Raw genomic sequence first — 18,568 nt, 5'->3', positions numbered from 1 at the left:
GCACTTATGTATGTATGTCTGTATTAAGTGTATATGATACCCTATAGGCTAGTAAATGCACTTGCTTGTATGTAAGTATGTATTTGCCCAGATTTACATACACTTACATACATGCATACAAACGTGCATAAGTATGTAAGCAGTTTGTGAACTTGTGACACGAGCAATCAAAACTCAGCATTATTGGATGGTGTTGTACTGCTTTAAAAGTAGCTCATTCAATAGCAAGCAGTGTAGTCGGCTTTTCTATACCTTGTAATATTCTAACGGGAAATTATTTTTAAATATTTCCATCTGAAATATAAAATATTTTTTCAACTTACACTTTGAATTTTATTAATGTTTATATTATTTTGACATACCGAATGTGTTAGGATAATCCGAAAATAATACATAAATGCACATATATGTATTAAAGTATCTTCGGCTTTCTGCTTAGTCGATTATACCCATGTTTACCCTTTGGATGCAACGTTGTGTACAAACTGAGAAGGTCCGCGTCTTTAATACATATACCTATATGTACATATATAAATATTTACATTCTTACATATATATTTACATACATATATTTACTTATACATACGTTTATGTGTATGTCAGAAATAATGTAATCTTAGCAAAAGCACAAAAAGGGAGAAAAAATCATGATACCATACCATTCAAGCAACTGGGCATATTTAATTAAATAATTAATAATCCATTTTTTTTAATATTATAAGAATGTACAAACAACATTAACATATCATATTCTATCTGTAGAATTCAAATAAAAATACAAATTGAAGCTGGTTTAAAGAAATATTTAAACGAACTTCGTACAGCCTTTAATTTTTGTTATATGTACATTAGACATGAACTTATTTGATTTGAACAAGGCCAAAATCTTTAATATATTGTGAGGCGGTTCTTACTTTACAACTAAATGAAATTTTATATACATATATATTATTATTAACAAATTATTACACTTTTTAAAGTTTTCCTTTCTATATTTTTTTAAATAACTACATTATATCAACTATTAATTAATTAATTAATTATAATATAATTTTTCTACTGTTTATTTATAAAGACTTTTTCATATTGCCTTTATCTTACAATAAATAAGTCTCGACGCTAACTTGCCTAACAAAGTGATCGAGCCCACGGCTGCATGTTAAACTGTTATCGAGCCATTAATCGAACCATGTGAAATTGCGGCATTGCATTTTGGCGCAATTTTCGTGCAATCGACCGGCGCATTGCTATTTGTGAATTAAGTTTTGTAATTGTCCGTGAATTTGCAATAAATATGAACAGGTCTAAGACAATGAAGTCGACCAAATTATATGTTATTAAACGAGGTATGTTGCAGCAATAGCATTTAGTCGTTGTAATGCCAAAAATTCTTATTAACAGACGGTCGGCAAGAGGAAGTTCATTTTGATAAAATTACATCCAGAATTCAGAAGCTATGTTACAATTTGAATATGGACTTTGTGGATCCCGTAAGTAATTAAGTTAATTTTCTATACATTTCGATATAAGCACATGTAGATAAAAGAATATTTCCCAATGGGAAAATGGTTTGTGTGTGTGCAATTTTCATATCTACATATGGCACAATGAGTCGAACTTTTTTCTGAATAGTGCGCTGAAAACATAAAACATCTGCCATTAACAAATATATTGGTTAGTTTAGCATATTTAACACAAAGAATGCTGACATATTTTTTGCTCTCACTAATACAAATGCAGGTGTTTTGTGTAGAACTAAAAGAAGTATTAAACAATTCTCATCTAGTTCTGGGAATTGCGCAGTGGTGAAATAAAATTTGTTGCTCTAGTAATGCGATAGATGTTTGCAAATATTTATAAATATATGCAAGTTTTAAAGGAAAATGTATCATGAATATATCAAATACTTTTCTATTCGATTTACATTTTGATTTGAAATGAAAATAATAATTTTAAGGCTTTAATGATTTCTTTGTTGCCTTTTAGCGTTTAAATATTTACTTATGTTTTTCTACATGCCGTATGAAATAATCACTTGAGATATAAATAAATTTGTATACTAAAAGTTCTACATAAATTAAATTGTGAACCTCAGGTATCCATCACCTTGAAAGTTATAAATGGCCTTTATTGTGGTGTGACAACCCAAGAACTGGATAATTTGGCTGCTGAGATCGCAGCCAGCTTAACAACGCATCATGCCGACTATGCTCAATTGGCAGCCAGAATTGCGGTGTCCAATCTGCACAAGGAAACTAAGAAAGTGTTCTCAGGTAAGTTTTATCACAGATATCTTATAAACTCTGCAGTAAACGAAAAAACAAGACATACAATATATGAAGAAGTGGTTTTAATTTAACTTGAATCTTAGAATTTATCACTTCATATTTTTATTGATTCTATTAAACGTTGTTTTATATTTAATAATTCTGTTCTAACTTTATATTTGCAGATGTTTTCGAGGATCTCCACAAGAATATTAATAAGGAGACCAAAGAGGCAGCTCCGATGGTGTCAGACTTTCACTACAATGTCGTTAAGAAAAACTCAGATCGCCTGAACTCAGCGATCATCTATGATCGTGATTTTGGCTACAACTATTTTGGCTTCAAGACCCTCGAGCGTTCGTATTTGCTGAAGATCAATGGCAAAATCGCCGAACGTCCGCAGCACATGCTGATGAGAGTGGCGATTGGAATCCATGGCGAAGACATCGATTCCGCTGTCGAGACTTACAATCTGTTATCGGAACGCTATTTTACGCATGCATCGCCAACGCTATTTGCTGCTGCCACCAATCGTCCCCAGATGTCATCGTGTTTCCTTCTAACAATGGTTTCCGATTCCATCGAAGGCATTTTCAAGTCCGTCGAGCAGTGTGCAATGATCTCCAAATCCGCTGGTGGCATTGGACTCAATGTGCACTGTATTCGTGCCAAGGGCACTTCGATCTGTGGCACTAATGGCACTTCAAATGGTTTGGTGCCCATGCTCAGAGTGTTTAATAATGTGGCTCGTTATGTTGATCAAGGTGGCGGCAAGCGACCAGGCGCTTTTGCCATTTACCTGGAACCTTGGCATTCCGATATCTTTGAGTTCTTGGACCTCAAAAAGAACACGGGCAAGGAAGAGCACAGAGCTCGTGATCTCTTCTACGCCTTGTGGATACCCGATCTGTTTATGAAGCGTGTGGAGGCCAATGAGGATTGGTCGCTGTTGTGTCCTCACAAGTGTCCCGGCTTGGAAGACGTTTGGGGGGATGACTTTGAGAAGCTGTATACAAAGTATGAGAGCGAGGGTCGCGCAAATCGTGTGATTAAAGCACAAACTCTTTGGTATGCCATTGTTGAATCTCAAGTTGAGACTGGCACTCCGTACATGCTCTTCAAGGACTCTTGCAACAGGAAGAGCAATCAGCAGAATGTTGGCACCATCAAATGCAGCAACCTCTGCACCGAAATTGTTGAATATTCCGCACCCGATGAGATTGCCGTCTGCAATTTGGCATCGATAGCCTTGAATATGTTTGTGACTTCAGAGAAAACATTCGATTTCAAGAAACTAAAGGAAGTTACTAAAACTGTCACCAGAAATTTGAACAAAATCATTGATATCAATTACTATCCCCTGCCTGAGGCAAAGAAATCCAATTTAAGACATCGTCCAATTGGCATTGGCGTTCAGGGTTTTGCCGACGCCTTAATTCTGATGCGTTTTCCCTATGAGAGTGACAAAGCCGTATTGCTCAATCAGCAGATCTTCGAAACCATCTACTACGGTGCCCTTGAGGCCAGTTGTGAGCTGGCTCAAAAGGACGGTCCCTATGAAACCTACGCTGGTTGTCCGGTGAGCAAGGGAATTCTCCAGTATGATATGTGGGACAAGACACCCACAAACCTTTGGGATTGGACTGCTCTAAAATTGAAAATCAAAGAGCATGGCGTTAGAAACTCGCTGCTTGTGGCTCCAATGCCCACGGCATCTACTGCTCAGATCATGGGTAATAATGAGTCCTTTGAGCCGTATACTTCAAACATTTACACCAGGCGCGTTTTGTCCGGAGAGTTCAACGTGGTGAATCATCATTTGTTGCGGGACTTAACCGAACTGGATTTATGGGATGATGACATGAAGAATCAAATCATTGCCAGTCGTGGCTCCATACAAAACATCGAATCCATTCCTCAGGAAGTACGGGATCTTTACAAAACCGTCTGGGAAATCTCGGTGAAGTCAACCATCAAGATGGCAGCTGATCGCGGTGCGTTTATTGACCAGAGTCAATCGTTCAACATTCACGTTGCCGAACCCAACTACGGCAAGTTGACATCCATTCATTTCTTCTCGTGGAAGGCAGGCCTCAAGACAGGAATGTATTATCTGCGCACAAAGCCAGCTGCCAATGCTATTCAATTCACAGTCAACAAAAACGGCAGCACTCTCATCGCAGCTAATGGACAGAACGGGTCAACGGATCAGCATTCCTCAGTTGATTTAAACGTTAGCACTGAATCCGAGGCTGATCGCGAACGCAAAATGGCACAAATGGTGTGTTCTCTGGAGAATAAGGATGCATGCATGTCGTGCGGATCCTAAAAAGTATTTATATATCTATCTATGCTTAAATCACATTTAGTATCTTTAAGAAACAATGCGAATTGTACAATCGTATTTAAAAGTTAATAAATAAAATAAAGTTGAATGTCACAAGTGTCAGCAGTTTTTGTGCAGCATTTTTTATCACCTTTCTTGGAGGGTTTATTTCAGGGAATAATTAGTGTCCTTAACATAATATATATATAGTATATCAAATACAAATCGGATCTACTCTTATATTATACTATTTATTCAAAACACAATGCTCTTCGATTTTGTATATTCGATTTTTTCTATATGCATGTATTGTAATAAGTATTTAATAAGTAGTACAGGTAAACAAATCTATCATATTCAGACATTATTTGAAAAAAATTGACGGTTTTTTAAGAACTCCAGCATACCCTGTACATTGGCATTGACCTGTGTCTGAGATGACGACTGTCCATTCATCAAATTATTCGGCATATTCATGCCAGGAAGCATTTGTTGAGATTGATTGCTGAACCCTGTTCATAAACATAAATGGCAATTAATTAATTTGTCTAGCTTTGAAGTTGTGTTAAGCACTCACCTTGACCGTTTTGTTGCTGTTGCTGCTGTTGATTTTGGGCTAAATGTTGCAGAAATAGGTCTTGCTGTTGTTGATGGAGTGGCATTTGAGCTTGATGCGGAAACGATGAAAATTGACGGAACGACAGTATTGCCGGGTCCATGGACGTCCAGTCACTACTACTATATCCTGTTGATCGAAGGCAATATTTGTTTCCCAGTTATTTATATGTACAACAATTGAAAATGTTTTTAAAAATAAATATAGATAATACTCTAGCAATCTAATCATTTTTCATCATTATACAAACTCTCCTCTTGTTCAATTATTATGAAATTTTTAGATTAGATAAAGCGTGTAGTAAATAATGAGATGTGTGTATACTAAAATGCAATGTTATGTCTGTAGGAATGTGTTTTTGTAATTCATGAATACAATGATGCCAAATAGAAGATGAGGTGAGTATGCTTAAATCTAAATGTAAATTACTATGAAAATTAAACATTTATACGATACCACAGCAATATGCTTAGAGAGTTAATATTTAGCTTAGACAAATATTATCTTAAATCTTGCAAGGTCGTAAAAGCAATATTTAGTTTTTACACATTATAACCTTAACTTCAATTACTATACACGATGATTGTATAATTTTGAGTGGATAATTAGCAATAGTAAATATAATAGTGCTTGCCTTTGTTGTGGTTGCTTGCAGCAGCAGCGGCAGCAGCAGCAGCTGCGGCCTGAACAAGTTGATGTTGTGTCTGAAGCAAATGAGAATCGCCAATTCCCGGTCCTTGTTGTTGTTGCTGCTGTTGTTGCTGTTGGTGCAGCGTAGCTGCCAAATGGGGATTCCCAGTTAGTCGGCATTTGCATTGGATGTTGCTGCTGCTCCAACGGCGCACTGTTGTTTCCAAGTCCATTGCCCGGCATATTTATAAAAGGCAGAATTTTACTCGAATGAACGCGAGCGGCGCCGTCAAATCCTAAGGCATTCATATGGTTAAAGCCTGGAGGAGGCATCCGGGCACGCTGCATGTTATCAAGTAACTGGTGATGTTGCGCCTGTGTTTGCTGTTGTTGTTGCTGCTGTTGTTGTGGTGGTGGTGGCATTTTTTGGTCCAACATTTCCAATATTAACATTTTGTTGAACGACCTCGTTTTCCATAAGTTCTGCCAATCCCTTTTGGGTTTCAGTGAATGGATCGAAACCTGAATAATAACAAATGTAGAATCAGTTAAATATAATCGGTTGAAGCAATTTTACGTCTTACCTAGGTCATCGTCCACCAAGGAGGTTTGTGAAAATCGATTTTGTGGTGATTGAGTGTTTTGTTGTTGATTTGGAGACTACGAAAATAAAAAAATTATTTTATATTCAACTAGTTAATGGCGAATATATGCTAGCGAATGTTAACTTACAATTTTATCAAAGGCTCCCATTAATCTCTGCTTTTGTACTTGCGCTTGTTGATTCAACATTCCTGATATTAATAAATTAGTATTAATATAGTTGGATTAAAATACAGTAAACAATATTTACCATTGTCGAAGAGTGAAGGATTAACACGGCTATTTTCCAGAAATACAGCCAATCGATGTGAATCAGCATTGTTTAGCATCGAATGCCCATTAATGTACTGTTGATGCAATTGCTGTTGACTTTTGTGGAAGTCAAAGAACTTGGACATGTTGCCGCCAAACAAATTATTTACATTCAGCTGATTCTCATCAGGTTGCTGCAACAGATGTTGCTGTGGTACAGGTCCATGTGCCGGTCTGCTGCCGTCCACTGTGTTGCCATGGAAATGGCTAGGGAAATCTGCAATTAAATAAAGGTATTATTTAGAGAAAGTTTCTCTGTTATAATTAAGAAGAAACTTACCAGGATGTGGGCCATTTGGATGGGCCATTCCCATAGTGTTGACCATGTTATTGCGCTTGTGCAGATCGTGTATGCGAAGGAATTCTTCCTGTTGCTGAAGCACCTGCTGATGATGATGCTGCTGCTGCAGTTGCAGGTGTTGTTGATGCAGCACTTGCTCGTCCACTTGCCGATTGTTGCGAATCATAACATTCTTAAAGACCTCCTCCCATTCTGCATAAATTAAAAAGAAATAATATGGTTTAAATCGGTCATTTTAAATTGAGTAAAATTACATACCGTTTGTGTTGGTTGGTTTCTGGTAACCATCAATGCCTGTTATTAAGAATAAATTAATTAATAATTATTTATACAATTTATGTATTTATGGAATTTACCATTAAGCAAATCAGGCAAATGGGAGGATGTCACTTGAGGTGGTCGCATATCCCCTTCGACTTTGTTCTTCAACAACAGCGACTGCTGGAATGCGGGTGACGATGAGAAGAAGCTATTGCTGTCATCGAACATGTTCAGCTTAGAGAGCGCATCTGCAATAGATATAAGAATATTTTATATGCCATTGTCATTGGTACTAAACTACTGAGAATTTATACGTACCTGTAACTTCCTTTTCACAGTCATTTTCACCAGGATTGGGTATTTCAGCTTCCTCTTGTGGCGTTCGCGTTGCCTCATCTGTGTTCCTACTGCTCTCACTGGCATCGCCAGTGATTTGAATGTTATCTGTATTTGCGGTGCTCGACAAGGCGTCATCAGTATTTACAAACACACCGCTTTCAATGGGGCTATTGTTATTGTTGCTGTTGTTGATCGGAATTTCAGTAAGACCCTCCACATTTGAACTACTTGACTGAGACTCCTTAAAATCACCAGGTGAACTCTTGCCGCTCGCACTGCTCTCGGATATGTGATCATCACTGTTTTCCTCGCTACTCGAGCTGTGTGATCGATGTGCATTGGGTGATGCTCTCTTGGGCAATGGAAACGCTTTGCTACCTACTAGCTCACTACTAGCTTTGGGCGTGCTGTTGCTGGTGTCCTTGTTTGTGTTTGAACTTTCTTCGGAATGCTCCAATTGTTTAGTATTTTGTGTTTGATTGGTCTCCTTTGCATCCTTAGACTCCTTGGCCGCAGTCGAACGGTTGTTGGCCCGATTGCGTTCCGTTTTGCCACGATTACTTGGGGGTGCGTTCTCCTCAGCTTTGGTTGCCACAGGCAACACAGCGTCTTCAACAGGTGCTGCAGCTGTCGAGGCAGAGGCAGATGAAGATGCCGATGCACTTGCACTTGAATTTCCTCGCGACTCTGGAATAAAGTTCTCCTTGTTTGATGAGGCATTCGAATTGGTGAATGTTGCTGCATTCTGTTTGCTCTTCGATTTGTTTTTCTCGTGACGGGTTTTCTCGTTGCGAAACTTTTCCTTTTTGCTCTTGCCGCTGCTGGCGCCACTTCCATTGCAGGCACTTGCCAATGTCTCCTTGCTGTTAACAGGTGATACTGATAAACTGGGCCACGCTTCCTTCTGTTGTGAATTTGCCGAGCTTGCCGTATTTGCAATCGAAACCGACGATGTTGAAGATGATGACGACGATGACATTGTTGTTGCCGCTGCAAAAGATAACAAATAGAAGCAAAAGAGATATTTAATTGTTGTTTATGTTTTGAAGAGGGTGCTGTGTATTCACCATTTGCTTTTGTTGTTCCACTAGCGCTCGCAGTCGTAGTTGTTCCATTCGTTGTTGATCCACCGATGCCCGACACACTATTCGCCCCCGAGGTCGCAATCAATAGATCGTGCAATCGTTTCTCGTACTCCTGATGCTTCCCTTGATGCATTTCCTATATAACACGTTGCTCATTTAAAACAAATGGAAATTTTGGCAATAATAGAGAGCTTGTCTACCTCCTTGGTGAAACTGGCCTCTGAGTCGCCCAGCTCATGCAAGTACATACAGTCGCCTTTGGGACACTGCTGGTTCTTCATGAAATGGCTGCAGTACTTGGTTGTGCCCAAACTGGTCTTGATTAGTCGCCCATCGATCATGATGTTGTTGACACTCTGTATAGCCCGCAGTGCATCCGTATTATGCACATAAGTGACATATGCCGACGCCGAGGGACCCTTGAATCGATTCGAATACAATTCAATTGCCATTTCAGACATGATCTCTGTTATTATCACAACTCACCTGCACTCCAGCGTACGTTGTACTCGGGTTTATAACCACTTTGTGAATCTTTCCATACTTGCCAAAGTATTCGTGCTTCTTCAGTATCTGTAAGATAAGAAAAAAGGTATTTACTTCAATTGTAAACCATATTTAACTGCGTAAGAGTTTTAGTTAGTGAGTCAGAAGTGTGATATTGATGGGAAGATTACAAATGATTTAATTTAATGTAAACATGAAGTGAACAATGTTAATAAGGTTCAAGAGCTAAGCGAAAATCTTAAAATATAGTTAGTAAAACATTCGTGATCCGACTTACATCCGCGTCTGCCAATCGTGGAGGCAGACCCACAACAAATACCAAATTCTTTTGCACCACACGAACATTGGCTAAATGTTTGCGATTCTCCGTGATTTTCTGCTTCCGCTGTTGGTCCCTTTGCCGCTTCTGCGACTTGAACGCGATCATCTAATAAATAAACAAAGTTTATATATATATATATAGATTGTTTGCATTGGAAGAAACAGATAAATTATTTACTTCTTCCTGCGTTAGCGGCTTGAAGTCAGCTGGATTTTCGGGATACTCTTTCCGACATGCTGGACACAGTTTGTTTTCGTCCGTACGAATTCTGTGCCAGCAGAATCGACAAATCTGTAAGCACAATTGCAATTAAAGATCGTTTGTGTTTAAGAGTTATTATTAATGGAACCCACTTGATATCCGCAAGTGCATGGAAAAAACGTTAGATCATCGACCTCAAGCGGTTCCATACACAAAGGACACTCGACAGAGTCATCATTGTTGTTAGCCAGACCGTTCATTATTCACACTTGATGAAAGGTAATGCACTTTATACTAGTTAGTAATCGGTTGTTAAAGTTTTGTTTAAGCTGTATAATCGCTGCAAAAAATATATAGAGATTGATTTGTTATATATATGTATATATATATATGTAAATATGAGACATTTAAAGCAATGTGTTTATTTAGAACTATCCTTCGAATATTATGTATTCAATCGTGTGCGTGAACCTAGAATTTTTATTTGAAATGTGTATTTTATATAAGTAGATAAGTTAATATTAAACAAAAGCTACTGAACTTACTAAATATGCTATAAATGCAATCTATAATCTTTCAATTGAATTTAACAAATTAAATTTGATGGGAAATCAATATAAATATTTATACAATCACATTGTTATTAGATCTCTTCCAAAAATAAACGTGAATCTGATAGATATAAAGATGTTTTCTTTATGTTTATAAACTAATAAATTATTTTATTTCAATATCTCGATCGACTGAATGAATCATCTATGAGTCACAATAAAGACTTAACTTGAAATGATTTTAATTCCATGCAGATACTACTCATATGTAAAGTATGTTTTTGTATTTAGAGTCTATGCAGGGAAATACGTGTCCATTCATAGAATTGAGCTCTTTATCACACTGTACTTTATAAGCACTATTATCATACAACTATATTTTTAAGGCTCAAATAACTAAGATTCCTCCACGCTTTGACCTTAATCTCTGTTCTGTCCCTCTCAAAATGATCAGAATATTTATAAAAATATGTATGCTTAATCTCTTTTAAAAATAAACTAATCCTTTTTTATCTACAAACAGTTGTAACGGGCTTTTCAGTTGCTCGCACTGCTTTAAGAAGGGATTTGTGGGCAGTTGCCAATAAGAAAAACTGACGTATGCTATGAAAAATACATTTCCCAATAATAGTGGCTGGCAGAATAGACAAGGAAAACCACCCCCAAAAAACACCCAACCACACAATGCGATGCGATTCCTTCATATAACACTACACATTATCCTCAGACTGGAAATTCTAAAATATATTGCACACAACCTTACAACTCTATTGTATTGTATTGTATTATAATATCACTCTCTATTTTACATAAATATTATTATAATTACAAAAAAATAAAATAAATTAATAATTATTGCCTGCTTCTTTAAAACAAGGTTGAAACTCGGATCATAAAAACCATGCACACTTATCATTTTTAATACATGGATATACAATAATAATAAATAAATAGTAGTAGAGATGTAGTAGATGTAAAATTAAAATAAAATATATTATAAAAAAAAATAATTACATATTGAACACACATATAGTAAACAGTGTTGTTAGAGAAATAACATTTTTTTTCACAGAGCATCAAACAAAAAGAAATATTTTGTTGTTATTGTGGAACACAAAAAAAATGATACAAAATAAAAATAGAATGCAGTTTCAGCGTATTCAACAAACTCACACACATAGGCACTTTCACACGCATACCAAAGTATGCGATGTGTACTATAATTTAATAATTTTCTGTACATACAATATGTTTGCAATCAAAGATGGAAATGGAAATAAACACTTTTCGCATTCATCGCGAAAGGAAACGTACATACATTAATATATGCAAGATGTACATATGTAATACGTAATACACATAGATATGTATATATGTACATACATACATACAGTATATTATAGTATAAATATTGCTAGTATTTACCTGCCGCAGGCAATAAGAGAAGCAATAAATGAACGGATTGAAAGTTGGCAAGTTTTGTTAACTCAACGCAACGAATAATAAATGACAAGACACGGGGAAAAAAATTAAATTGGCGAAAAAAGTGTTTATCACATACACACACATGTATATAATATTCATATGTAGATGTATGTACATATGTTTCAATGAATCAAAAGAGAAAAACGAAGTTAGGCACACACACATACAATCATGCACACTAACACACATGCACGCACACATATTTACGTGCACATTTATACATATTGAAGTATATAGTACACGTATCAATGTGTGCGTAAGTCTCAATCTTAAAATATATTTAACTAAATTCACCAATTATGTATACTTATTGTGCGTATGTTTGTCTGGTAATAGCGTATTCCCTCGCGAACGAGATGGATAAAGAGTTATTCGAGTTATTAGTAATCCAAATGAAGTACCTCCTAAGTTTTCGACCAACAATTATTGCGAACGAAACGAATAACGAAGCAGACAGACTGATAATGCACAAAGAGGACACGAGAAAATATGTAGATGTGAAAAATATCGAATATAAAGTATCGATAAGCGCGATATCGAGTTAAAATTTGCATGTGCGGTATTCCCAGCATTGTATTTGATTACATATTCGATTTGTCAAGGCCATTTCACTTGTCCATATATATTCGATATTAGCTAAAATTAAAATTATAATATACATTAATATCAGTAATAGTAGATAGTTGCTGATACAAGTCAGCACAAATTTTTCAATTATCAATTTGAGCTTCAAATTATATATAATTGTGAAAAAGACCTTAAATTTGAAAAAGTTCAGAATATTTGTACAGAACTTGACTTACTCATTATTAAATAGTTATCCATATTATTGATCTAAGGCACAACTCACTTGAAAATAGTTAAATTTCTTTATTCATTTTACAAACACGTATTTTTGCACTATTAGGAATACGATACAATCCTTACAAATTTTGCTACCAGTTGACTGGAAGAACATCACCTCGAACCTTCCGTTACAGCGACCGGTAATACTTTCTCCAACCCACTGGGCGTAGACTTGGGCAAAGCCGATATCAGCGATTTATCCGACTTAACAGTTTCTTCGTTTGTTTCCGTATCATCTTTGAAGTACCAGTGTTTTTTGTTGGCCAAAAACAATAGCATCAGCGCAGGTAAATGAATTAAAGAAAATCTAAACAATTTGCGAGAACTTCCACTGTCCGATTTCTGATGAAATTTGTAAGCTGTAAATTAAGTTAATTTAGATAAAAAAAAATTGAAATAAAATTATTTAAATGTACATTTTTGTTGAGGAATGATCCGCATAATGGTTTAAAATCAAATTATAATCTTTATAATTATAACTGCAGCAGTTAACTGTGCAGCCATTTCTAATAACGTGTAGTTCAAACTATCTTTGATGATTGAATTGCACTTACCTAGATAACAAAAGTAGGCGTTTAAGGGCAGTGTCTCCAGAGCAAACCAATAGTTGGTTACATCTGCAACAGGAGCCAAAAGCGAAAGAGCACCAATGGCGACTGAATACCGCAACGCGGTACGACGACATAATCCTGGGTTTGTGACTGCCATCATGCGGTAACCAGCACGCGAATAATCCGGTCGCAGGTTCCACGACAACGCATTGAAGTGTGGAAATTGCCAGGCATACAGAATCCCCGCAAGAATCATAGCACCCGCATCCAGAGACCCAGCACAACCGGCCCAGCCCATTAGCGGTGGTATGGCGCCCACAATGGAGCCCACCCAGGTGTTGGCGATGCTCATTCGTTTCATAGGCGTGTAAACGGAGGTGTAGAGGAACAGATTGCCGGCACCCAAAGCAGCTGTTAATCCATTAACGCCAAAATATAACATGCTCAATCCTGTAGTCGCTGAGACGACAGCAAAGCCAACTGCTTTTAGTGGCGTAATTTGTCCAGTTACCAGCACCCGGTTTTTCGTACGCGACATCTGTGAATCGAAGGGAACTTCGTGGTATTGATTTATAGAATTCGCTGCAGCCGAAACCAATCCTGTGCCCAGTGAACACATCGCAAACGTAGCTAAATCAAATGCAGCCGGCGCCAAAGCATAACCGCCCATTGTAGTTATCACCACCAAGGCTGTGAATGGATGCTATGAGTTAAATAATTCAACATATATTTCAACTTCTTCACTTACATGTCAGCCGAAACTTAGACAGCTTTTTGTATTGACTGAGCGGTCCGCTAGCATTTGATGTGTAGGGACTCGGCATCCATGGCAGAAACTCCAGCGATTTTGTCGAATTTCGTACCGCTTGAGGTTGTTGCTCATTATTAAGTATATGGGCGGGAACTGCGACGGACAGAGCTTCTAATGGTACAGCAGATTTGCAGTTGTCAGTTGGACGCGCACTTGCCGAACACTACAAATACAATTTTCATTAATAATAGTTGATTGCCACTATTCATAATAACAAACAGTTGCATAACAAATCGAACGATTCTTACTCGTATCAAATTGATTTGTGTAGGTATTATCTGTGTTGTTAGATGATCGCATATCGTCAGTTTACTTAGTCTGCGAAACATATTTGTTTATTAATATTGTTTACGTAGAAGAACCGCGTTTAATTATTTAAATCATTTTTGCACAATATATTTTCATTTATTTAGAGATGAAAGTTTTGCAATCATGTGTTTTACATTTGCAATAATCGATTAGTCTATCGAGCGATATGCCGGTAGAATAGCTAGTATATTTCTACATGTGAGTATATCTTGCGTCGAGATTTAGTGCATTTTGCAGATTACAGTTGCAGTCACACGATTGGTGTGTCACAGAAAGCCGCTAAAGTTCTGCTCTCTTTTCTGCAATAATATGGGTGACAACGTGGTGTCGGAATTAAGTAATTTGGATTTAAATAAGCAGAAGGCATGTTAAATATCCTTTCTTGTGTATTAGAAACAGTTAATAATAACAAGTGTAATGTTCAAAGTGTTGCCGTTTGTTAGTGCGCTGAGAAGCAGTTACAATCAGCAAAGATCTTTGCACAATATTCGAGCTCTGTTGGCGGTGAACAAAAATCGACAGCAGCCAAAACAACGACAACAACAACAGCAAGACATTCAGAGCAGCAGCTACGCAACTTTGGTTGGTGTTGTTTCCCTCCGTACGCAATTGTGTATTATTCCCTATCATTTTTAATTGTTAAGTGCCACATCACACGCTCACATTCACCTGTGCTTATCTGTATGTGTGTATGTTCGTGTTTGTGTGTACCATTAAATGCCAACAAATGAATCAGTGTGAAAGTGCTTACTGCATTTGTTTGTGACGTCACTAACTTCAGCTGAAATGGATAACTTGTCCTCCGCTTCCCTACTGTGCATTTACTCTGACTAAAAACTACCGTTTTATTGCATCAGATTCCGACGAATTGAGATAAAAAGAGACGGAAGTTCAAATAGTGTCGAAAATCATTTGTGTTCGACAACTGTGCAAACGACGAAATAAGAAAACAACACGAAACTGAAACTGAAACAGAAACCGAAAACACCAAAAATACATTAAAAATCTAATTACTTATTAGAACTGCGTATTTAGCTCTGAGGTTGATATTTCACTTGTGTTTAATAATAAAAAATTCTGCACGCTGCACATTTCCAGTATTATTGATTTTCTGTTCGTTCTCATTGCATTTGCAGGCTGCTAAGATGAAGAAGGAGAAAAAGGAAAAACCAGCCGCTGGCGGCGGAGATGGTCGCAAAGGTAATTAGAATAATTACACCCGAAGCCCAAAGTTATGTAGGATAAGTTGGTGTTCAATAAGCGGCTCAAGAGCGCGTATACTTAATATTGATTACCAGTTAAAATGATCGATTTTTTCGATATTACCCGTATATCTCTGTATAGCTTTCATTTTTTATTGGGTGGAGTTTCAGTAAAATAACCTTGAGCAATCATAGTTAAAGATAGCATTATTATTTTATGTTTGCTGATTTTCTTGCCTAAGATTATTTAATTCGATCTTAATTTCAAGTTAATGACAAAAAGCTTCTTAAGTTACTTGGTTTAAAATTGTACTTTTATATTTAAAGTTTATGTTATTATATTAGCTAAAGTTTTATTTTGGAATCCAAAATTTTAACTAACACAACTTTTTTTTAATTAGAGCTTAATCCCTGGCCGCAGTATATCGAGGAGCGCAACGTGCTATGGGAGAAATGCAAGGCGGAATATTTGGCTGAGCTGGCTGCGAAGCCGCGTGCGGCAATCAAAGTGACGCTGCCCGATGGCAAGCAAGTGGATGCTACCTCTTGGGAGACTACGCCTTACGATGTGGCACGTGGCATTAGTCAAGGCCTGGCTGATAACACTATCATCTCGAAGGTGAATGGCGAAGTTTGGGATCTGGATCGTGTGCTGGAGGGCGATTGCAATTTGCAGCTGCTTAAGTTCGATGATCCCGATGCACAGGCCGTGTTTTGGCACAGCTCAGCTCATATTATGGGTGAAGCCATGGAGCGTATCTATGGCGGTCACTTGTGCTATGGTCCGCCAATTGAAAGTGGCTTCTACTACGACATGCACTTGGATGGCGATGGCGTAAGTACCAATAATTCTTTTAACTAATATAGTATGAAATTAAATTCATTTGATTGCCTAAAACAGATCTCCACCACGGAATACGGTACCATGGAGACCCTGATTAAACAGATTGTCAAGGAAAAGCAAAACTTTGAGCGTCTGGAGATGAAGAAAGCCGATCTGCTCGAAATGTTCAAATACAACGAGTTCAAGGTGCGCATTCTCAATGAGAAAGTCACCACAGATCGCACCACGGTCTACAAATGCGGCTCATTGATTGATTTGTGCCGTGGCCCGCATGTGCGTCACACTGGCAAAGTCAAGGCACTAAAGATCACCAAGAACTCATCAACCTATTGGGAAGGCAAGGCTGATGCCGAAACTTTACAGCGCGTCTACGGCATCTCATTCCCGGAGCCCAAGCAGTTGAAGGAATGGGAGAAACTACAAGAGGAGGCAGCAAAGCGTGATCACCGCAAGATTGGACGTGAGCAAGAGCTGTTCTTTTTCCATGAACTGTCGCCCGGTTCGTGCTTCTTTCAGCCACGCGGCGCACATATCTACAACACGTTGATGAATCTGATACGCGGCGAGTACCGAAAGCGTGGCTTCCAGGAAGTCATCTCGCCCAATATCTACAATGCCAAGCTGTGGATGACATCGGGTCATTGGGAGCATTATGCCGACAATATGTTCTCCTTTGAGGCGGAAAAGGAAAAGTTTGCGCTCAAGCCCATGAACTGTCCTGGTCATTGTCTGATCTTTGACAACCGCAATCGATCGTGGCGCGAGTTGCCATTGCGCATGGCCGACTTTGGTGTGTTGCATCGCAATGAATTGTCCGGCGCATTGACGGGCTTGACACGCGTACGTCGCTTCCAGCAGGACGATGCGCACATCTTCTGCGCACCTGAGCAGATCAAGGGCGAAATGAAGGGATGTTTGGACTTTTTACGTCATGTCTACACTATCTTTGGCTTTGACTTCCAACTGGTGTTGTCCACTCGCCCCGAGAAGTATCTGGGTGAGCTGGAGCAATGGAATGCTGCTGAGAAGGCGCTTGCCGAATCGCTCGATGAGTTTGGCAAGCCATGGAAAGAGAATCCCGGCGATGGCGCCTTCTATGGACCCAAAATTGATATTACAATTATGGATGCACTGAAGCGACCCTTCCAATGCGCAACCATACAGTTGGATTTCCAGCTGCCCATACGTTTCAATCTCAACTACATCGCCGACGATGGCGAAAAGAAACGTCCAGTGATCATCCATCGTGCCATCCTTGGCTCTGTGGAGCGCATGATTGCCATTCTCACGGAGAACTATGCTGGCAAATGGCCATTCTGGCTATCGCCACGCCAGGTGATGGTCGTGCCCGTGGGTCCCGCTTACGATGAGTATGCGAAGAGCGTGCGCGATCAGTTGTATGCGGCTGGATTTATGAGTGAAGCGGATTGCGATGCCGGCGACACGATGAACAAGAAGATACGAAATGCTCAGTTGGCACAATTCAATTTCATTCTGGTTGTGGGCGATAAGGAGCGCTCGTCGACCACGGTGAATGTGCGCACTCGTGATAACAAGGTGCATGGCGAAGTCTCTGTGGCTGATTTGATAACCAAGCTGCAGAAGATACGCGATGAATTCATCACAAACGAAGACAGCTTTTAAAAAGAAAATTCATGTACTCTACTATTTATATGTATAACCAAAAGTTATAGCTTTTTGCACAGCAAATGCAAAATGACCGCGGCATTTTTTTCAGTTGTATTTACGCTTTTTAAATTACAAGAAATCCTCAAATAAATGAAGAACCCCCAACAGGGGTAAACCAATTAACTATAGTTTTAATATCTTTAGTGCTAAGATGAGGACTATTTTCATATCTGAAAAAAAGTATATTACAATCAATCACCATTTAGTAAAAATGGCCCACTTATCGTACGATAAGATAATAAACGCTGATGAGTCAACTCTTCACATTCCTAAAGAAATCTACATTAGCATGGTGTAGTGTTTTTTTTTTAATTTATTGCTAATACTTATTATGTTTAGTTTCATAATTTGATTTATTAAAAATTGCGTTTCGTATTTTCTCAATTTTGTAAGCTTTGTTTGCTTTGCTTGCGTAAAAAATGCACAAAGTTCTTTTCCTTCATCATCATCATCTCGCTAATCGAAGCAAAAATTGTTAATATATATTGTTTAATTGTTAATTGTTTACTC

At 38.0% G+C, this 18,568-nt stretch overlaps 4 protein-coding genes across 6 annotated transcripts; 2 read left to right on the top strand and 2 right to left on the bottom strand.

The window, feature by feature from the left end:
- Positions 1-1,190: 1,190 nt before the first annotated feature.
- On the top strand, positions 1,191-4,716 carry LOC133850610 (ribonucleoside-diphosphate reductase large subunit). The gene is made up of 4 exons (XM_062286735.1): positions 1,191-1,346; positions 1,402-1,490; positions 2,096-2,273; positions 2,453-4,716. The coding sequence occupies exons 1-4, from the start codon at positions 1,295-1,297 to the stop codon at positions 4,594-4,596; spliced, it is 2,463 nt and encodes an 820-aa protein (XP_062142719.1). The 5' UTR covers positions 1,191-1,294; the 3' UTR covers positions 4,597-4,716.
- Positions 4,717-4,869: 153 nt separating this feature from the next.
- On the bottom strand, positions 4,870-12,341 carry LOC133848062 (uncharacterized). The gene is given in 18 exon segments (XM_062283443.1): positions 4,870-5,105; positions 5,171-5,338; positions 5,788-6,265; positions 6,267-6,361; positions 6,424-6,499; positions 6,572-6,633; positions 6,693-6,971; positions 7,035-7,247; positions 7,314-7,349; positions 7,412-7,564; positions 7,635-8,645; positions 8,723-8,876; positions 8,941-9,159; positions 9,227-9,313; positions 9,525-9,674; positions 9,747-9,860; positions 9,923-10,110; positions 12,208-12,341. Coding segments are annotated over 17 exon segments (3,558 nt in total). The 5' UTR covers positions 10,031-10,110; positions 12,208-12,341; the 3' UTR covers positions 4,870-4,950.
- A 320-nt stretch (positions 12,342-12,661) lies between these two features.
- Positions 12,662-14,458, bottom strand: LOC133850607 (protoheme IX farnesyltransferase, mitochondrial). The gene is made up of 4 exons (XM_062286733.1): positions 14,263-14,458; positions 13,952-14,177; positions 13,207-13,893; positions 12,662-13,011 (listed from the first exon to the last, which is right to left on the bottom strand). Exons 1-4 carry the CDS (start codon positions 14,341-14,343, stop codon positions 12,764-12,766), a joined length of 1,242 nt encoding a protein of 413 aa, XP_062142717.1. The 5' UTR covers positions 14,344-14,458; the 3' UTR covers positions 12,662-12,763.
- A 74-nt stretch (positions 14,459-14,532) lies between these two features.
- Positions 14,533-18,177, top strand: LOC133850606 (threonine--tRNA ligase 1, cytoplasmic). Of its 3 annotated transcripts, none has more exons than XM_062286731.1 (4): positions 14,533-14,686; positions 15,460-15,523; positions 15,927-16,360; positions 16,427-18,177. In XM_062286731.1, the coding sequence occupies exons 1-4, from the start codon at positions 14,633-14,635 to the stop codon at positions 18,011-18,013; spliced, it is 2,139 nt and encodes a 712-aa protein (XP_062142715.1). In that variant the 5' UTR covers positions 14,533-14,632; the 3' UTR covers positions 18,014-18,177. The 3 variants fall into 3 exon arrangements, with proteins under 3 accessions (XP_062142715.1, XP_062142714.1, XP_062142716.1); XM_062286730.1 differs by lacking the exon at positions 14,533-14,686 and adding an exon at positions 14,726-14,905; XM_062286732.1 differs by lacking the exon at positions 14,533-14,686 and adding an exon at positions 15,341-15,365.
- Positions 18,178-18,568: the final 391 nt, after the last annotated feature.

This window comes from Drosophila sulfurigaster, chromosome 2L, assembly GCF_023558435.1.
Source record: "Drosophila sulfurigaster albostrigata strain 15112-1811.04 chromosome 2L, ASM2355843v2, whole genome shotgun sequence".
NCBI lineage: Eukaryota > Metazoa > Arthropoda > Insecta > Diptera > Drosophilidae > Drosophila > Drosophila sulfurigaster.
Note: the sequence above shows the minus strand (reverse complement) of the source record. Positions and strands in the feature narration are given on the sequence as shown.